Genomic DNA, 21,204 nt, shown 5'->3' with positions numbered 1-21,204 from the left:
ACCGAAAATATAACATATATAAAAAAACCATCAAGTTTTTTTTTCTTCGGCATAGCTAATTGAAACGGGTTTAATATAGTATATGAACAGACTATTTATAAAAAAAGTTATTATTCGAAGAGAAAACCACAATTAACTACATAACTATACCGATAAAAAAAAGCCCACAACATCAAATTAAGCTCATTATTTGCTTCGGGTATTGTTCTGATTCACAAATGAATCGTTGGATAGCAACAAATTTATACCGAAAAAAACCGATCGGTCACACTATCATTTGAAATGAAATCGTAGCTAGGGGTTTTCACTGCAGCAATTCAAATAGAAAAACGATTTGATTTGGATAATTCTGTTTACAACAGAGTTGCATAATTTCGTGTTGCGGTTTTGTCTGTCTTTGTTTCCTAATTTGGACATTATATTTTATTTAAATTAACATTTGTGAAAAAAACACATAAAAAAACATTCAGAAAATTTTCTATTGTTCGTATTTTTATTACTATTGCAAACATGGAGACAAAGATGAATTAGAATTCAGTTGACGTTTGATTATTTAACCAAGTCCATATTCTTTTCGAAATTTGAAATAAATAAAATAGATTCATTAGCGCCTTGTCAGTCAATGTTTGCATACATTTAATTGAAATGATTGAACAAAATGAACAACTGATGTCTTCCGTTTAAGGCTCATTTCATACAAATGCAGCATTGAAATTGAATGAATAATATTTTCAAACCATGTCAAAAGTGAAAAGCGTTGACATTGATTTTCCTTTCAGTTTTCTCTCTCTCTTTCTCTCTCTCTCTCTCTCTCCGTTTATTTCGTAAATGGTGTTCCCATTCAAACAAACACCATCGACACAAGAACTAACTTGAAATAAAAAGACTCTCCAGAAAATTCCCTTGCAACGTATATTATTATTTTTTTCTTCTTTTTGTCACATATGGTACGCGCCTTCCATAATAAGTGAAAATGTTAGATTTGTTTTTCTTTAATACACACTTGATGTTTTCTTTACATATGCCATTTGCACAGAACATCTATCGCCCACACCCGTACAATAACACGCTTTGGTAAAAGCCAACTGTGGACATATGGAGTTGTGTAGAATGGAGTTAAGTGGAAATAGAAGATAGAAAAACATACAAAACTTTTGTTTGGCAGATGTCCTCTTAATCGAATTTAAAATATAGTATTTGTGTGTGTTCGTATTTGTGCTATTTATTTGTTAGATTCTCCTTCTGGATGTCAAAGTGAATCGTTTAACTGTAACGCAACAGAGCCATAGGACACTTTAATGCGGTACATAATTTGAAAAGAGTGATTTGATAGGCTTTATACTGGTTTCGGTTGTATCTGAAAATATTTATTCCTAATCAGTCTTTCTTTTTGTGTAAGCTCACTTCCATTCGAATGGTTTGTTCAATCAAGCTAAGAATATATCTAATATACTCCACCGATCGATTGGTACAAATTGAACTGTCGACTAAAATGTATTAATGGAAATGTGCAGCTTGCCTATAAATTTGGTTTTTATTGAAAAGGAAATGTTCCAAATCGTATCATCTAAATTAAACATGAAAAACGATATAATAACCCTCGTGCGTCGGTGTGAATGTATATTGGTTTCGGCTACCGTACCAATCAGTAAGTCACCGTACCAAATAAAACATAAATAAACACTTAGCGTGTAGAAACTGTGAACACGGTGAGCGCGAAATCATGAAGAGCGAACGAGAGAAAGAAATGTGTATAGAACCGAAACCACAGCAAATCAACTTGTGGTTTGGCCAACGTGTATTTATGTTTGTGCTTCGCAATCAACATATCGGTGGTGATGCTTGTGAATCGCAATTTCAAACTCGATTGTTCTCGTTTGCTTCGGAATGCAGAAAATGTGACGATGGAAAAAAAAGCCATTTCTTGACAGCGAACCGAAGCAATAAAAACCGGAACGGTCGTTCCTGGAGAGAGATAGAAAAAGAGAGAGAGAGAGAAAAAACGAGAAACATTTCGACCGAAAAACATTACGCACTTATATGGTAACGAACATATACCATTCAACTGGGTGTTCAATGTTCATTTGGCAGCAACCAAAAGATAGATGCGTGATTCAATGCCAATGAGCTAACTGGCATGTGATGTGTACGTATGTATGGACGTTGTTATACAACAACTTCATTCTTATCCGATGACCATCCCAACAACAAAACCAACGGTATTAGCAACGAAACGAAACGAAAAAAAGACTCAAACAACTAAGCGTAAACGCAAACGTGCATGATGATATCGTCGCCAATATCAGAAGACCGCACTGTACATACATTTCATGACAACGAACACTTTACCATCGAAGAAGTAATTAACTGTTTTCCTCAAATTTATTGGAAATAATTGTAGGCAGTCCCAAATGAGGCTTTCGCTTATGCCGCTTTTTTTACTTACTCTTCCCCCCCCCACTTTCCTTTTTAAATACACAATCAACCAATTTTACCAGCCAAATGAATAATTTCGGCGAATAGTTTTTGCGGCTTGGCGGCCGAGAAAAAGTGAAATTGACAACGCAAAGGGGAAAAAACACATAAGAGTGAATTCATTTAGAATATATGGGATGCGATAATTAGTTTTTTTTACTAGCAAAATACCCTTTCAACCGTTTAATCAATTGACCGAAGCGCTCATACGTTTGATGTATAATCCACCAAGCTTTGACTTAAATGACACCATTTTACCTCATGTACTTTTGTGCATGTACTCTATGCCCATCTTCTTGCGCCAAGCATAGTTATGTCGATCTTTTATAGCTATGCTCAAAAGTGAGCGGTATTCAACTTCAATTATTGATTTTGAACGCGTTTCGCTCGTTTTCCACGTGCAAAGCTTACTTATATTTTTTTGTGTTGTTCTCTCACTATATGCACTCCAAACGAGAACGAAAGGGGCAACAAAAAAACGTTAATTCATTCAATTAATATTTTAGTTTGGCTGGCGGTAAAAGCGCAAATATCGTTCACCCTCTCTGACTCTATCTCTATCAATAAAATAATGTGTGATGGTTGAAAATTAATTTTCTTGATTGAAAAACGATAACGGTGGAATTTTTAGTGGAACAGCAATAACAACAAAAATTGAAAAGCTGCTTGGAAGAAAATCAAGATTCTTAACGGCAATGGCTTGTGGCATCGGGGGATTGCGTTCGATGTTCGCAGAACAAAGAATCGCAGGACATAAATCTGATAGTGTGTGGTGAGCTTTGAATAGCGACCAAAACACACACATACACACACTCCCAAGGAATTGAAGAATCAACATTTTCAATGAGTTTACCCTGTCCCGTTACACAGCTTTCCACCCGCCGCCCCCCCTCACCTTTGCCAATCTTTCTTTTTCTATTCCGTTCTTCAACAACTTGCTTAATCTATATTTTATGTGCTGTATTGAATGCAATGAGGAACCAAGAGCGTATGGCGTGCACCTAGAATTTTATTACAAAAATTGAATTTGATTGAAATTTATGATAATGGTTCATAATAAGTTAAAAATAAACTTAAAATGCAGACGATGTAATGACTTTTTAGTTAGTGTGCATAAAGAACAGTTGGCTGCGTGTATGTGTGTGTGTGTGTGAATCTGTTGTGCCTTAAATACAATCATTTCAAACTTGCCGAGTATGTGGACTCGATTATGTATTTCTATTCGCTTCATGTGGAATATATATATATTTTTATGTTTTGCTGATTTTATTTCAGTCTTTTTCTTTTCCTCTTCTCCAATTGATTGCATATACGTGTGTGTGTGTGTGTGGCCGTTCACTTTTATGTGTTCGCCTAAGAGATGAGCGGTATATACATGATTCCATTGATGTTGATTCGTTGTGAGGCTCTTTAACTATGGCAAATTTTTGCATTGGATTTTTTTTCTATTTAATTTTGTATGTTCCGTCCAATACAATTTTTGGGGCAAAAATCTTTTGTAAAGTTTCCCAATAAATTTTTATTATACATACACACATCCACAACGCATACACACACACAATTTTTACTTATTTATAATGTTTGCATTATATTTTCGAGCGAGAGTTGGACGCTCTTTAGAATATGGTATGCGATAGTAATGTGAATGGGATATACGAAGTTGTGCGAACATTGTGCAGTATTCACGTACAACCAACTTCGATTTTTATTATTTTTGATTCGCTCTTTTCGCATGAGCATCGCATAAAAATTGCGAATAGCGTTTCGAATTAGTTTAATTTGATAAAAAGAGAAGCTCTCAGCATATTTGTTTGGTTCACATTGTGCTGCAACTGCATAACTCGCGCGCACGCACACAAACACACAAATGACATCGGTGTTTACAGAATCAAATCAATTCATTGTCGACTTTGATTGAAAATGGAAAAATGCATTTTCTTATTTGTGCCATGATACTTCTTCATTTATTACACATATACTTCATACATTTTATGTAACCCAATGAAACTTAATAATGTTGTTGTGTGGATCAAGGCGACGAAAAAGGATTTTCAATTTGATTCTCATATTACACACAGCACACACACACAATGCCCTCGAACATTTTTGTATATGTGTTTCATTTTTTCTCTTCTTTTTTTATGGCAATTTCACGTCATGTGAATTTTATGAAAAAAAAAAAAATGAAAAAATTTCCTCCAATTTTATAATGTTTGTGTGAAACAACGTTACGAATAAATAACCTAATGGAATTTATAGCATGCATTCTCGTCTGTGTATGAGACGATGGGTTGTGACTCGATTTTTAGAGAGCGGCAAGCGAATAAAAACGGGCCACATGAGCATGAATGTTGCATACAATTTTTTCTCTTCTCTCTCTCTCTCTGTCTCTCCCTTCAATTGAAAAGTAGACGCAACATAACAAAATACGTGAAAACGAGTACAACCAACACACATTTATGTGCGAATCGGCCATTATTTTTTCTTGGGAATATATTCATATTTTTATGTGCGGTCGCACATAGACTTTCTTTGGCTGCGAGCAAGTATCGCGTTTGCAAAGACGAGAGAAACGAAATGAACAAAAAAAAAATATGAACTATATGGTAGATAGACATATATGGTGTGTATCAGAATATATGCATGTTAGCAAGTGGTCGTTGGTTGTAAATGAAAATAAACTAATTATATTCATTGAGCAGAAAAGTCGAATGATTCAATTTGACGCTGGAGCATGGCATATATTCCCAGTTTGGTCGGCCCAAATAGCGGCACAACAATATGATTTTTTCTTCGTAGAGATAGTTAAACTGCTGTAGGTTCGTATGAAAAGAAATCAGATTTAATTGAAATAGTTAACGTTTGCTGTGGCCGTTTGTGGAGTTTTCTGTTTTAATTACTTTTTTGCGTGGAAATCGTAAAATTTGCAATTTTAATGCCAAACGTCGATAAGTGAACACTGAAAACAATTAAGCAGACGAATGCACGTTCATATAGCACGTTGTTTGCTTTGTTTTGCTTCAATTTTCTCGTTAAATTGGTATTTGCCGATAACACGAAAGCGTCAAAGAAGTTTTGCCCGAAGGGAAAGGGAGACAGATTGTGACTGGAAGGGAAGAGGAGGAGAGTTACTACACACACACACACACACACACACAGAGAGAGAGAGAGAGAGAGAGAGAGAGAGAGAGAGAGAGACGACTCCGAGAGAAGGCGAGTTAAAAAACATTGACTCAAGTCAATAAAAGGACTAAAAAAGGAATTTAAAAAGACGAAGAAAGTTTCAGCTCGAAGTGGAAATCAGTTAACACGTTTTCCGTTTTCTTTGTTTATTTTCGTTTATTGCTTGCAGTCCGCACACTCGGCTTTTCGTAATGCCCATAAATTTTGTCAGGCAAAGTCTAACAGCGACCATTCGTCGAGACGGTTGCAAGCAAGAAAAAAAAACACGAATAACAATACTCTCATATACACCGAACCATTATTCAGAAACCGAAAGATGGAGTACAGTGCAATAGACACAATATACAAATTCAAATTCTGCATTTCATAGCCAGATGAGTTTTTTAATTGTTTACCAAATTCTTAGTAGATATTACGAGCATTATATTTGCCACTGTGTAAACTTTGTATAAACCGCACAGTTCTTCTCTTCGTTTATTTGTTTTTTTTTTCTTTTGGAAAATCAGAAGAATGGGTCGAACAAAATATCCAGAATGGCCACAATAAAAAACAAAATACATTTAATTGAAAAGCTTACGGTAGCCGGCTTTGACTGCGGTTTTGCCCTGAACCAATGCTGTCCATGCTAGCCCGACCGCCAAACTGAGATTTTCAATCGTTTGCCAGTGTACGGTATTGAACACAAAACTAGTACGGTAAGCGAATGATATGTGTGCAGCAGACAGGCCTCATTAAACCATAATAAGAACAATAAAATGGCAATCAGAGCAACCATACGAGAACAATGTTATGGGTATGTGCGTATGCGTTGCGTGTGCGCGCGCTCATCGTCGTCATCACCGTCTATACATTGTATATATTAATTCGTTGTATGATGTTGACATGTTTGCTGAATTATTTACCAATATATTCACAACAGCCGTAGCTATAGTGGCTTATTTCTTTTTCTGAAATCGTCAGCAACTGTGTTTTTGCATTTAAAGCAACTCTTTTTCCAAATCGATGTATAGCACACAGCATACGCAATGCACACGTATCATTATACTAGAAATGTTATTACAGTAAAATATTTGAATAATATTAATATTTTATATGAGTAGCTGTGCGACACACAATATATGCGGACGGGGTGTGTTTGAAACGTTCTGAGTTTTTTTATTCTTCTTCGGTTTTTTTTTTCTTTTTTCAAACAAAGAGGAAGAGAAAATATCGGAAAAATTATTACGGTTGTCGTACGTTGCGCACATTGTGTTGGAATTGTGAATAATAGTTTTCATACATGTTTGTTGACTGTGTGCTCAGAAGTCGTATGCATTTAAAATACCTGAAATGCCTCACGTTCATTAGGCATTTATAAAATATAATGGAGCACAACAAACCAACAGAATCTGACCGAACAGTCACCAAACTTAAAATAGTCACTGACCGTACTTTGAATTGGTTTTTACCTTGCCAAAATGTCGAGAAATAGACATGAAAGGAAGAAGAAGAAGGGGTAAAAATGACCAACAATAATTCGGCCAAATGATTTCAAGGTTTTTCTCATTTGTGACTCGAATGAAATGTTGATGCACATCTAAATTCGCAATGACATCGAATTTTTCCTCGTACCGACCAAAAACCAAATGCTGAAACAATGTTCGAATAATGAAACCAGTCAACATTAATTGCCATCTAACCAACAGTCTAGATCTCACCGAAAATTGTATTTAGAAAAGCGGTTGAAAGCCAACGAAAAAAATGCTTATTCTACATTTATATTTGAATGGCAGTTTTTACTCTCTCCCCCTCTCTCTCTCTCACTCTTTCACAAACATAAAAAAATGTGCAAATGTTGGCTGTGGCACAAACTAAGACAATGTAAAATATGGCAGTTAATCTTGATCATATGTCTTTGTATTTGTGTGTGCCTGATGAGCCTGGCCCAAGAAGATCAAGCGAACGAGAGCGAGCGAAAAAAAGCGTATATTGCAAGCAAATCGAGTGAACGAAACGAAAGAGCACTTTTACATAATTGATAATATAAATAAGTTGGACACGTAAAGCAAATTAAGGTAATTGGCTGAACAGAGAGAGCGTCGAGCAAAACATGAAAACAACAGCGCAAAATAGACGAGCCAAAAAGCCAGAAAGGTATGGGCAACAGTGTCGAACACGTTTTTCTCAGAACGAAAAAAAAAGGTGTGCACTGTTGCGGTTAATTGTAAATCAGACACCGACTGTGCGTGAACAAACGAACGATAGGGATATACAAAAAAAAGTACTTGGTGAAATTGTGGGCCCAAGCACATTTTCATTAACTATCATAAATTTATCATCTCAGTACAATTTTTCATGTCCATTGTCCGATTGTTTTTTTTTCTTCGCCGTACTGAGTTTCCTACGTGATTCTCCCTTTTTTTTGCGGACACAGCTCAACGTTTGATTCATTTCAGAATGTGCCACTTGTTTATTACATGGAATCATTCAAATTTTCAAAATTGTAAACAAATGGTGTAACACAATGATATGCACTTCTAAATTATATGAGCATTTCATTTATTCAACGATGTGAATGAATTATTTTCTCCGACGATCTGATTAAAGAGTAATACACATAGAATATGCCACGAAATTGTTTTCATTTTTTTTGTAATATATTTATGTATTGAATTTTTTGAATTGCCACATCAAACATAAATTGAATGTTTTATTATTGTTCATTGAACTAACTTGTATTGTGACTTATTTTTCCATTGTTGCATTCTCTCTCTCTCTCTCTCTCGCCCTTTCACCAATTCAATGGGACTTTTGACAGTGGTCAACAGTTAACATATGCGTTTATCGCAATTTTAAAATGCCTGCAAAATGAATCGAAATAATTTGTATTGTACTCAGAGTTTTGATGGAGTTGTATTGCGCGCACACTATTTCACAATAGCATTTTTCATTTTGAATAAATATTTTACTTATCTTCGCAAACCATTTGAAATTGAACCCTTGTGTGTGTACCTTTTTTTTATCTGTGTCTGATGCTGCTGTTGCAATGACTAGTGATCCCCTCGTACGAAAATTCCATTCGCTGCTAAAACTAATTCAAAACAATAAATATATACTGAAAGGAAAGAAAATGAAAATATGACGTACACAATTCAATGTACCATTTCGTATGGATCTCTCTCTCTCTCTCTCCCTCCCTCTTTGTGTGTGTGTTGTGAATATGTTTTATCTGTCATAAACACATTTTTGAGCGTTTATTTAATGAATGCATTCATATACGAGAACAATGAAAAATGGAAAAGTAAGTTCAGACTGAACAAAAACATAGAGAAAAACAAATAAAAAGAACGAGAAAGAGAGAGCGAGAGCGAGAGCGAGAAAGTGTAAAGCGCGTCATTTTCACTTGCTGGTCAGATGGAGCGTCAACAACAGTGATGTATTGTGCAGTTTTATACAGTAATGTCTTTTTGCCTTACATTCTCACCAAACACTTGGAACATTGAATTGCATTTGATATTAAATATTTGTGTGTAAATGCGATATTATGTCGTCTCTCTGTAAATTCATTAGACGCCTTAAATGTTCATGCACAGCAGAATAAATTATTACACTTCCATGATGATGATGAAGTCTTTTCTTGAAATTTATAAATAATTTTTGAAGAATTCGTCATCAGGTTGTTGTATGTGCGCGTGTGTGTGCGTGCTCGTGCAAAATAAGGAAAAATTCATGTGCATTCAAAATTCGAATTCATCGTGTTCGTTCTCATTGTCACCATTATCATGTTAAACATAAAAAAATAAATGCAACCAAATAAAATAAAACCAAATACGCTAGAAACATTGTATAATTAAATTATTCGAATCGAAAAATGGTCGTATCTTTGAAATATTTTCAAACAATTTCCGTTGTTTATGAATCGAAGAAGTTGATCTGAAAATTAACGTTTTTCCAGATTATCACTACAAATCTTTTTGAATTTCGATGCAAAGTCATGCCAAAGCAATCGCAACACGAATTTTCACATAACCGAATAGTTCGGAATCTTTGTCTTTTCTCTCCTCGATGGTTTTTTTTTGTTGCGGAAAATATTTTGGCACAAGTTAAAAGTTTGCAATAGTTTAGTCTGAATAAAATGTTCGGAAGATGTGTTTAAAATGCATTAAATTTGCAAACAAACTTTTACTACAACCGAATCGAATGCACTGCGTTTCACGATCGAATTGTATATTTATTAAAATTATGTGGTGTCGTCGTATGTGTTTGTGCGCGCCGCGCGTATTGAACAACACACACACATAATCTGGCAAAAGCCAAAATCGTAATAACGGATTTTTCAACCCCCGCATGAAATTTACCAGAATGCCATCACATATTTGTAACCACAAAACGACGACATGTTAAGTCATGGATTTTACTCTGATTCGAATTTGTGCAGCAGTTATTGTGGTCAATGTGTTTGATATAGGAATAATTCGACAAAACTTTTGTTTCAAATTACGAATTCAATATCATGGAATAATTGCTGATTTATGCGTACAGTCTTAATGTTACACTAGGGACATTTTTCGAATTGCACACCACTCTGCATGTTATGCACACAAAACGAACATTTACACTTTACTTTGGTGTGTATGGTTTACATTTACAACTGTTGTTGGTTTTATTGTGCACAGACAAAATCATAAGCGTTTGCTCGTTTTGTTGGTTTGTCGGCTTAAACAAAAGTAAGACGTTCGTTTTTCTTTTCGTGTTGTCTCTTCTCCTTTTTTTTTGGTCTTTAGCTTGTTCATAAGATTGCCTTATGCTTTCATTTTGTACAAGATATGTAAACATTAGTTTCATCGTCGCACTTCTCCTCTTTCTCGTCGCCGATGTATTATTGTATACATATATGAAAGCAATAACAAGAGAAAATAATTTATTTTTCAGTCTTTTTTTTCTCGTTCACTCTTATTTCGCCAGAACATTGAGTTTGTTTGTTCTTTATATCTATTTTCACTAGCTTATTTCATTCCATAGAAAAAAAAATGCACAAAACTTATGCTTGCGAATAAAATAAAAAGAGAGAGAAATGCAAAAAAAAGAACCCAAAGAATAAATTCACTTTTGCATAGTATGTATCTGCTGTTGTAAGCCATATTCAGAATATACATATAGACTATTCCATTTAGAATAATATTTTGGTTGTAAATTCCACCGCATTTTTGTTATATCATCATAAGTAAAAGATAATATAATGAGATTTTGCCTTATCGACTATAAAACACTCTGATCGAATGTCTCTTTTGCTGCACACATTCCGATGTTGATACATTGCTGTGATGCAAATGGTCAGAGTGATCCATACATTTCTCTCTGCCTTACATATATACATATTTTTTTTTGTTCTCAGTCGTTCATTGTTTACCAATTGAAAATGAAACAGTTGAACATTCAAGCATACTTCAGTTGTATACATCTGATGGTGAGCATCTTTTATTAGAAATGTTTTATGGTAAATTTTTTGTTCATAGCATATTGTATTTTGCATTGTACTTTCTACTTATGAATTCACCATAATTCCGTTCATTTTGCGAACGTCATTGTTGCCAAACGCCAATAATGAAAAAAAAACCAGCAACCCACCAATAGGTATTTTTATAAACGAAGACGGAAAAAAATGCGCTGGTCCTTCAGATAAGATTATCTGAATTTATGCTTAAATAATTTTATGTCTAATAAAGGAAAAGAAAATGAAATATTTGAAGAATAATATATATTTTTTTCATCAGTTTCGATGATTTCGTTCTGCCTGTCCGGTCGACGGTACAATTCTTACTGTATATTTATTTTATAATTTTTAATTTTAAACTTTTTGAATATACTCTCAAGTGCTTAGTAAATAAAACCATTTTCAAATATTTCGAAATTGTGCGAGATTGATGTTGAAAACTTAAATGAAACTAAAGTTGAATGTACATTGTATGCAAAAAAATTATGCATACCGAAAATGATGAGAGAAAAAAAAGTACATCCTTTCTCATTTCGTTTGCAATTGAAACGATTGAAATGTGTGAGTGCTGTTCGATTTTTGGTCCACAATTCGCCAGAGAGAAACGATCATATTTCGCTGTTCGTTGTTATATCAAATGTTCGTATTTTGTGCGGCTACAATTTTGTCTCAATTCTGCAACAACAACATTCGAATAAATAACTTAATCGAAATGATTGATACGGAAAAGTTTTTGCAATATACTCTGTTATATAACTTATATAAAAGAGAAAGCCCGACGCATTACTTTTCTGCACACACCTAGTGTGTAAGGGGATAGTATTGCAATGGGTGGAAGTTTTAAAAAAGCTCAAAAACATGTTTTCTTGATGTTTCTGAGGTAAGAAAAACCGGCCAGACACACGTTGTACATCGTCCGCCGTACGCAAAAATCATTAAAATCATACTTCACCTTGATGATTGGAGGTTAGAATAGCAATCATTAGTTTTTGAGCGATTATCATTTTTGGTCCAGTCCAAGTGTGGTCACTTGCCGTGCGGAAAAGTTCGTCTTACTGCTGTAAAACTTAATTTTAGTTGTCTACTTCTTGTAATTAAAATGATCTTTTTATCAAAAAAGCGAGTTTGCATGCAACAAATTAAATGAACTCAAGAAATGATGCAGTGAACTCTTCGCTTCTTTGACGCAAAAAAAAAATTGATTGTAAAAATGCATTCAACATAGGCAACGATAAATATATAAAAATAAGTTTAAAAAAAGGAAGAAAAAAAATTACAGATCTATATGTCGTAGTTTGAATGATTGGTAGTCGTTATTTTTGGCACCACTTTAATGTTTCGTTTTACTTTTCACTTTGCGAACTTTTCCAAACAAATATATCGACGATATCATCGTATTCAAAATGTATACATATTGCTCTCTGTCTGAAATTCAATGAAAGAAAAATACTATTTCATGTCATATGGAAGAGGAAGTCGATGATAGACTTTGAATAAAATGCGCTCGATTTCGATTGAGAGACAGAGATTCTTCGGTATATTCATCAAAAGCCAACAACTGAACTCATTGAAAGAACGAATATACGAGGAAATTATTTCGTTTTTTTCTCTCTTATCTCAAAATCTTTTGACAAAAGCAAAAAAAAAAATTCAATTCTACTCCATAATTGGTTTGAACATTTCAATTGATGCAATCTTAAATTATAAATCCCAGGCACTTTTTTTGCACCTCAACTCATTTGTGTACAGTCCAATGCAGAAGTACAAATGAGGAAAAGAGACGGAATGGAAAAGAATGGCAAAGTGAAAAAGAAAAACGAAAGAAATAGAAATGAGACGGGCTGGAAAGAGAGGACACAAACAACGACAATAAGAGCAATAACGGCAAAAGCGCACCGAAAAAAAGTATATAACGAAGATCGAACAAAAATAGTTCAGTTAACGTGGAAGAAGTTTGATGGCACAACGACGAAACTAACGACAAATATGCTTGTTTGACCGTGTGTACTTTTTATATCAAGCGAAAAAGGAAATTTATATATATCAGTTTTTCAATTTCGCACTGTGCTTCAGGAAAAAAATTGTATTTATATCGAATTACGGAATCTTCAACAATGTAATGAGAGGAAGATGAAAGAAGGAAAGAAACCGAAAGTGAGACTGTGATTGTAGGCCCCCCGGTAGAAGAGACCATTTGCACTTTAACAATTCTAAACCAAGCATTTTTTTACTTATCGATTTCTTCACCAATTTTCACTTCCCTCTCTCTCTCTTTCTCTTTCTCTGCCTCACTCTGCATTGTTGACGAATTTCGGTACAAGGAAAATAGAATGTGAAGAGTTTTTTGTGTGTATGTGCGTTTTTCGTTCGATTTTTCATCTTCCGTAACTACCCATTTTCAATAAGATGCTCGTGGCTTAGACGTTCGAAGCATCTGATTTTCCGTATCAATATTTCAATATTGTGGCATTAAACAGTTTCCGGTAAATCATTAATGCGGTAATGTTTTTACGTAAATGATGATGAGGCGATGTTTGATCATTACATCCGTATTCAATATAAAGTTGTGTAAATATAAATTTTCTATCGGCATAAAACTTTTGCTCAAGCAGAGTGGAGCACACAACACCGAAAAAAAATATCGAAATTACTTGCTCTCGGAGAAAAAGAAAAGTTTTCTCGTTGCTTTCGCGTTTCTTTTTTCTCTCTCTCTCTCTTTCTATTTTGCTGGCTTGCTTTGCATAAATTGCAGCATATCTCTTACCTTTCGATCAAAAACCCATTTGCACTGTAAGATGCCAGCTGATGCTTCATTTCGCATCTTCATTTAACTATAATACAAGCATATACATCTATTTATCTGGGTATTACTTCTTCAATAATTTTTTTTCTTTGCACATAAATTTTAATCATGAATGTTCGCATCGTTTCATAATGTGCTTTTTGCCAATTTCAAATGAGCAATTGAGTTTGGGAGAGAGAAAAAAAATGCCGAGAAGAATTGAATTTTGTTTTTCTATTTTTGATCTCTTTGGATTGTTGAATACATCCACTCATAATAATAAATATCTGAAAACAAAAACATACTCGAGACATATTCAAGACAATTTTTTTTTGTTGTCTCAAGTCAGACATTTATTTTTCTGTGCGTCAATCGATTCATTTAATAATAGCTATTTGAATTGGTTTTTCTATTTTCATTACGTTCATTCTACTAATTTATTACTTCATCTCCTCCTGCTAGTCCTGCTCTCTTTATATTATTAATCCACCATTCGTTCGTTGGAATTGAGTGAACACAGAGTTTCAAAGTTAAATTATAGAAAGACACCGACAAAATTCAAATTCAAGAGATTGTCTGAATTCAGTGTATACATGTTGGGGCCTATTGTATTTGCTTTTGGGTAACAAAGCATCTACAAGCCCATCTATCAATTATAAATGTATGGATTTTGATCTAAAATATTGCATATATGCATGAAATTTATCCGTCCATTACCACATCCACACACACACACATATATATATATATATATTCCATACGTAATTGTTGTGTGTCATGGCATTTGCATAGTTAGACCGAGAGAATAAGTGATTGGGAACATTTTCGGAAAAGTAACCGAAAATCAAAATTAATTTTTCGAAAAGGGGTTTCCGTCGACTCAGCACGTCGAAAAATGTGTACTATTCTAAGTTTAAGATAAACAACAAACAATGCCCCAGCGGTAAAATTCGTTGCCACATATCCATTATTAAATTATTCAGATTTCACTTGCGGATCAACTAATCATAAATTCACGCTCTCGCTCGTACTCAGCATCCGATTCCAATCATTTTTCGCAAAACAACCAATGTGCGTTGTATTTATCTATGTTTGTATCGTGTTTAGTTCGTTGAGGATTTTTCTTTTTTATTTCAAATTTTCCGAATAACTTTAATCTCCTGATGTATGCCCATAAATGTGTACACAAATTTAGTTTTGGTTCATAGTTGAGTGATGTGGGAGGGTGGTGGTGAAAGAGAATGAATTTGAAATACAATGGGAATCGCATCATATTTACTCAACTGGCGTTGCCAAAATCATTAAATGACTTTGGCAATGAAAAGGGGTTAAGTCAATGGCAGATATTCATATTTCATACATCTGCAATGTCGAATAATTTATTTCGCTAATTTCAATTTTGAACATTTGTTGCTGTCAAAACAAAAGGAGTCGTACATATACCATAGATATACTCGAAAAATCGGAGAAAACAATCGCGTCGCGCCGTCCAACAAATGTTTTTAATAAATTAGTTAAACAGATAAGCAAGAACGTGTCATAATTCATGTGTGTGACACATTCAAAACTGCAGAAGAGTGAGGCTGCCAAGCATCGCGGGTCTGGCCGATTTTAATTTGCGAAAGATTTGAAATTAACATTTATTTACATTTATAATCGGCACCAATGAGTTCAGCGATTCAATATATGAAAATTATTCAATAATTTTTGGCTTATTTAATATAAACAAACATGCACACATTCACATTCATTTGATGCAAATGATAATAACAATGAAAAACATTGACGGGGAATAGTTGACGGTATACGTGATCAACGATCAAATTGAATAATAATAAATGATCAAACTCGAAATTTATAAACTACAATAGTATATTATATAAAGTTATCAGTGAAAATGCAGAAATACCTCAAGTGTTTCTAATCGGAATTAAGAGATTTATCGTCTATTTCGTTCAATTCTGTTCTCTCCATATTCAGTCATCTAGATAGGCAAAAGCCCTTAAAGTGATTGGAAGTTATTATAAATTAATCTCTCGATTTTCTGCAACGCAAATGAGTCTCGCACTATCATTAACTATTCGCATCGAAGTGATGTCAACTTATATGCAATCGAGAATATATTACTTATATGCGCGCATGTGAGAGAAGGGAGTATGTTCAAAAAAGGGTCAGGCATTTCACTGTTTTAGCATGCATATCGCAAGTCGTGTAACTTTCATTACATCAAGCAAATGCTTTTATGTTTTTTTTTTTCAAACAAATGGAACCGAAAAGCGCCCACGCTTATTTTTCATATATGTGGATATTTCTGGTGAACATGATTGTTTGCTATCTATCCCCCTCTCTCTATCGCATTTTATTTTTCGAAAGTATACAATCGCTCTCACACACTCATCATGTACAATGGATACCGAAGAAGATGCTGAAACTGAGCCTGTAACTATTAAAATATTTATAAAACGCATAAAAAATACTGAGCATGTTTAACTTTTGATAAAAAAAAGCGCAACAATACACTAGGGCCAATTTCGTTCTATCTCCAACACAATTTCTTCTTTATTCGCTGTACTGTTTTCTCAACTGATTCGCTCAAAAGTGTTTCCCCTGCTGCTGTTGGAAACAAAGACGAAAAGTTTCGCTTTTATTATTAACTTTCTGCTTTTTTGTTTTGTGTTCGGTGCTTTATTCTTTTTTCGAAATAAAAGCGGAAAAAATTCGGAGAGAGAGAATGAGTGAGAGAAAATCACCCGAAAAACGACATACAAGAGAGAGCTGAGAACAAGGAAAGCCACATTTTAGTGAACTCACATGCATGTTTGTTCTCTTTCTTTCGCTATGTATGTGAATGTTTGTACTTTCCTCAAAAGTTTATCGATAAGAGAAAAATAAGAACTCAAAATATCGAGAAATAGAGAAAAAAAAGTTGATAAAAAGATGCAAAACTGATTTTCTACTTTTGCTCTCGTTGCGGTGCGTGCACTTACAATTTTTTTTATATCTCTATTACATTTTGTGGTTTTAATAATGCTTTCTTGTGCAAGTTTCAATTGAATGAGAGGGAGACCAGGCATATGTATGCAGAATATGTGTTTTGAAGTGTCGAGACCGCAAAGAAAACGACCATGAAAATAGCGCGTTATTTAATATGCATCAACCATCAAGAATAAATTCAAAGATAACGGCGAACAGAGAGCTTTTGTTCATTTGTTTACTTCTGTGTGTCTTCTTCTTTGGGTTCTTCTACTTTGAAAAGTGTTAGTGTGTACGCGCTTCAACTTTATGTCGCATTTGCTCGGATCGACACTGAATTTTCCATTTTGAAAGATTCATTTTCATTTTTGTGCTCTTTTCTTTCAACTTACCCACAAACTTTCGACATTTTTTTTCCTTCACTGCTCTTGTTTCACTTAAGTTTCATCATTTGATAGCAACTGAGAACACCATAACACTATACACACACATATATATATATAGATATTTTACAAATTGCATTCGTGCCCGCAATGCTACGTCGTACGTGTGCCTGACATTTATGACATAATATCGATGATGCTGCATTATCATCAGTATTGAAGTCTATATAGATGGGTTTAAAAAAAAATTCTTTCAAAACTATGTTGCGGTTATGATAGCCACAGAAAATGAGATCCAATAAGTTTGCAACGAGAACAAGAAGAGTGTACAAATAAAACCGCCATCGAACTTATGAGAACGGTATATGTTGATAGTATAGATGATGCTGATGAAGAAAATTTCGTTCCGGTTTTGTGTGTTTACCTAGATAGATAGAGAGTGCTGAAGAATGCACGATATTGTGGTAGAGAAAAAAAGAACATCAAATCATACAAAACGAAGCCGAAACAATAGAAAAAAAAATGGAAAAAGAAACAAAAAATTAATTCAGTGTTTCGCTCGTAGTTGGTATTAAAAATTTCATGAACGCGTAGAATTTTTCTTTGCTGGCAAGGAGATGCACAGAGCGAAAGAAAAAAAAGGTGGGGGGCGGGCATAATTGACCCAACAAAGAAATATGCTTACCGAGTATTTAATGAAGCAAACCATGATGATACAATGATGATGGCGGGTGATTACTTGTTTTAAAATAAGCGATAATAGAATAAGTTCATCGAACGACTCCATCCCATTACATATTGAATACGACCTTTGAATAGTTAAAAAGGAATGAACAAAATTCAGAACGAATGTAAATGAAGCGCATCATGTGCTAACACCCATTTTCGATAAATTGCCATTATCGTTTGTATTTTTCTCACAACGAACACATTATTATCGTCTTTTTCTTTTCGGTGCGTCATTTTAATGGAAACGGAGAGAACACACATCGCACATTTATTTTCGCAAAACAATTGGGTAGTTTGTGTTTTATTCGAAAAACGCACGGTTTTCACGCTCCAAAATTCACATCAATGTGGGAGTATATCACAAATGTAACGAAACTTTAATATTCACTACCTTCATCAAATTTATATCGTGCGCGCGTAACACAGAGACGAACGGAGAAAGAAACAGAAAAAAAATTAGTTTTCACATTAAGAAAGTTTATTCGCATAGCCGTCGTTGATTTGTACGAGCTGCATGAATATTTGCATTTTGAAGACAAACTCAAATGCTAGGCGCTGCAAATCTATTTGCAGGCGCTTTTTTTTAATTTGCATGGATAGCAAAAATCATGGCAAATGTCCACATTTATTCAAATGCCCTGTGGAACAATTACGAATAAAACTGTTGAATAATAAGATATGTTTTTTTTTTTGCTTTTTGTTTATTTGGCCAAAATCGAAAAATCTGCTTGACGCGCACAAAGCAACGATATGAAAATGGGTTAAAAAGAGAAAGAATGAGAAAACAGTTTTCGGACAAGAGCAAGAATAAGAGAGAGAGAGAGAGAGAGAGAGAGAGAGAGAGAGAGAGAAGTGAAGCAGCGTGGCAAAGAGAATTGCAATTTCTGAAGTAACGAAAAAAATGGCGAAAAAAAAAAATAACGAGCAAAAAAAATTGAGAAAGGCCACAAAGCGTGAGACGCAATCGAGATGGTAATGTGAGAAACAAAGCGCTTTTGTTATACGAACAAAAATAAATGGAATTAAAATTTGTGTTGATTTGTTTGCACAAAGATTTCATTTAATACTTCCCCAAGCATAATTTCATTTTTCATGCTTCAGTTCCAAACTGCCGTTGTGTAGTCAGCTAACTTTTCACCAGCCATCATCTTAAACTTTCCAGTTATATGCACTGGGGGACTTCATATGCAAGTTGGCAAACGGCGGGAAAAAAATGGAAATTCTTGTGTGCAGTGCCCGGGTAGTTGTTTGATGGCATTTTCCACTATTTTACGTTCAGTAAACCAGATGAGTGGACATCATTTATTCTGTTGGTGGTTTCTTTTTGTTTCATTCATTTATTCGGTTTCGTCGGGAAATTCAAAGTGAAACATTAAACAAGCTTGAAAATCAAGAAGATTAAGGTGTTTCGTATTCATTTGTCGCGTTGCACATTATTGTTACAAAAATCTTAAATACCACCAAATGGATGCGTAGTCATAAAGCGGTGCAGCCACAGAGGGGCGTGTGCATGAAAATGTTGAAACATTTGATGATGAAATAATAACGTTAATCTATTTTACCATTCTTAATTTATGGATTGGCATTTTTAAGACGCTAATGACCCCAACTTGAAATAATGAATAAGTTACAAACTACCTTAGCAACTAATTGAACGATAAACTTGAGAATATTTCAATCGGCCCATCTTCACACAGATGAGTCGTTTGTTTTGGCGATTAATATGCATGAAATTATTCGAAAAGGATGTTTACAGTTTGCTCAAACCATCTACATTTCAGTTGACTTACTATTTACCCCCAAAGTTCTGTTTCATACACCCACACACACACACACACACATAACCATTGTAATTCCTGCGATTTAATTTGCGCTTGTTCTGGCTCAAAACGTTCACTGACCTTTTTTGCTACGTATGAACAATAAAATCCGTCATCTCATTTAATTTATTCACGGTTCTGTATTCTATGCCGTGAATGTATAGTCAATTAAAGGCATCAACTCTCAATAGGCATTCATTCGCTCTTTGTTTTGAAAGTTTCAAGAAAATTTTATTCATTTTGCTTTCAATGTTTGCTTGTCGTTTTACAAGAAAAGAAAAATGCCTCGCTATGTAAATTATGTAATATGAATATTAAAGTCTCTATGAAATATAACAATATAGTTCGTTCACTTTTCACATTGGAAACAAGAGTTAAAAAAGGTTTACCGTGTTTGTCAGTCAAATGTACGGATTCATATTTGGACGAAAGTTGAGCGCTCACGATTAAATTCACGGATCTTTTTGAGTCTTACAATTTGATAGCTAATGAAGAGAAGATGCTTTTCTCGCTTTAAGATCAGTACAAATGCAAACGAAAAAAGAAATGAGCAGAGAGCTCATCAATGATTTGAGTAAATGTACCATGCAATCTTTGTTAGTTTCCGATGTTGATACCTATAGATAGTATATTTTTTTTGGACGACCATCTAATTCTTATTTATTTACTTCATCTCTTCCATTTAGGTTATTTGGTTTAAGGAGACTATGCAATTGGATACAACCGAACGGCATATAATGGGTAAAAAAGGGTCACGTCATACACTTATGATTCGAAAAGTTCATCCACAAGATTTCGGTAATTATTCGTGCGTCGCCGAGAATCCACTTGGAAAGACTCGGAAAACTTTGCAGCTAACCGGAAAACCGAATACAGCACAATTCCGGTCACTGCCAACAAGCCAATTCAAAGACAGGTAAGTCATGTAGAAACGAAAAATCGTATAACCATTGAAATGTGTCCTTTCGATTTTTCGTCGGTGGCCGATTCTTTCGATATATTTAGGCTGTTATACCTATATTATAATCCATATCGAATGATATTTGTGTTACTTTCTGGCCTTTCTTCGAATACAAGTTGCACACAGTGCATATACTTTGCCGTATTAAATCTGTTTCTTTTATGATTATTATTATTGCTTTTGGTATAAATGTGATATAAAAAAACGAATATTCGACCCAACGCTGCTGATTGACTTTTGAGACTTTCATCTGTTTGAATAGATGATACACAGATAGAAAGATAGATATTTTTTATGCTATAAAAATGGAATTGGCAAACGGAAGGTATTGGCCATTTTAGTCTCTTTTTTTTATATCATATTCAATGGATGACAAGATTCGTTATTTCTTCCAATTTTTCTTTTCTTCCTGCTTCAAATAAGAA

At 34.3% G+C, this 21,204-nt stretch overlaps 1 protein-coding gene across 2 annotated transcripts in view; it reads left to right on the top strand.

The window, feature by feature from the left end:
• LOC116346806 (limbic system-associated membrane protein) overlaps positions 1 to 21,204 on the top strand; it is a 323,959-nt gene that overhangs the window by 293,804 nt on the left and 8,951 nt on the right. For both annotated transcript variants that reach the window (XM_031777028.1, XM_031777027.1), the window contains exon 10: positions 20,505 to 20,734. In XM_031777028.1, the coding sequence (XP_031632888.1) occupies positions 20,505 to 20,734 (230 nt within the window). The remainder of the gene's footprint in view (positions 1 to 20,504; positions 20,735 to 21,204) is intronic.

The sequence above is a fragment of the Contarinia nasturtii genome, unplaced genomic scaffold (assembly GCF_009176525.2).
Source record: "Contarinia nasturtii isolate CC-2019 unplaced genomic scaffold, AAFC_CNas_1.1 Cnas_scaffold_1699, whole genome shotgun sequence".
NCBI classification, from domain to species: Eukaryota; Metazoa; Arthropoda; class Insecta; order Diptera; family Cecidomyiidae; genus Contarinia; species Contarinia nasturtii.
This window is presented reverse-complemented; position numbering and strand designations above follow the sequence as displayed.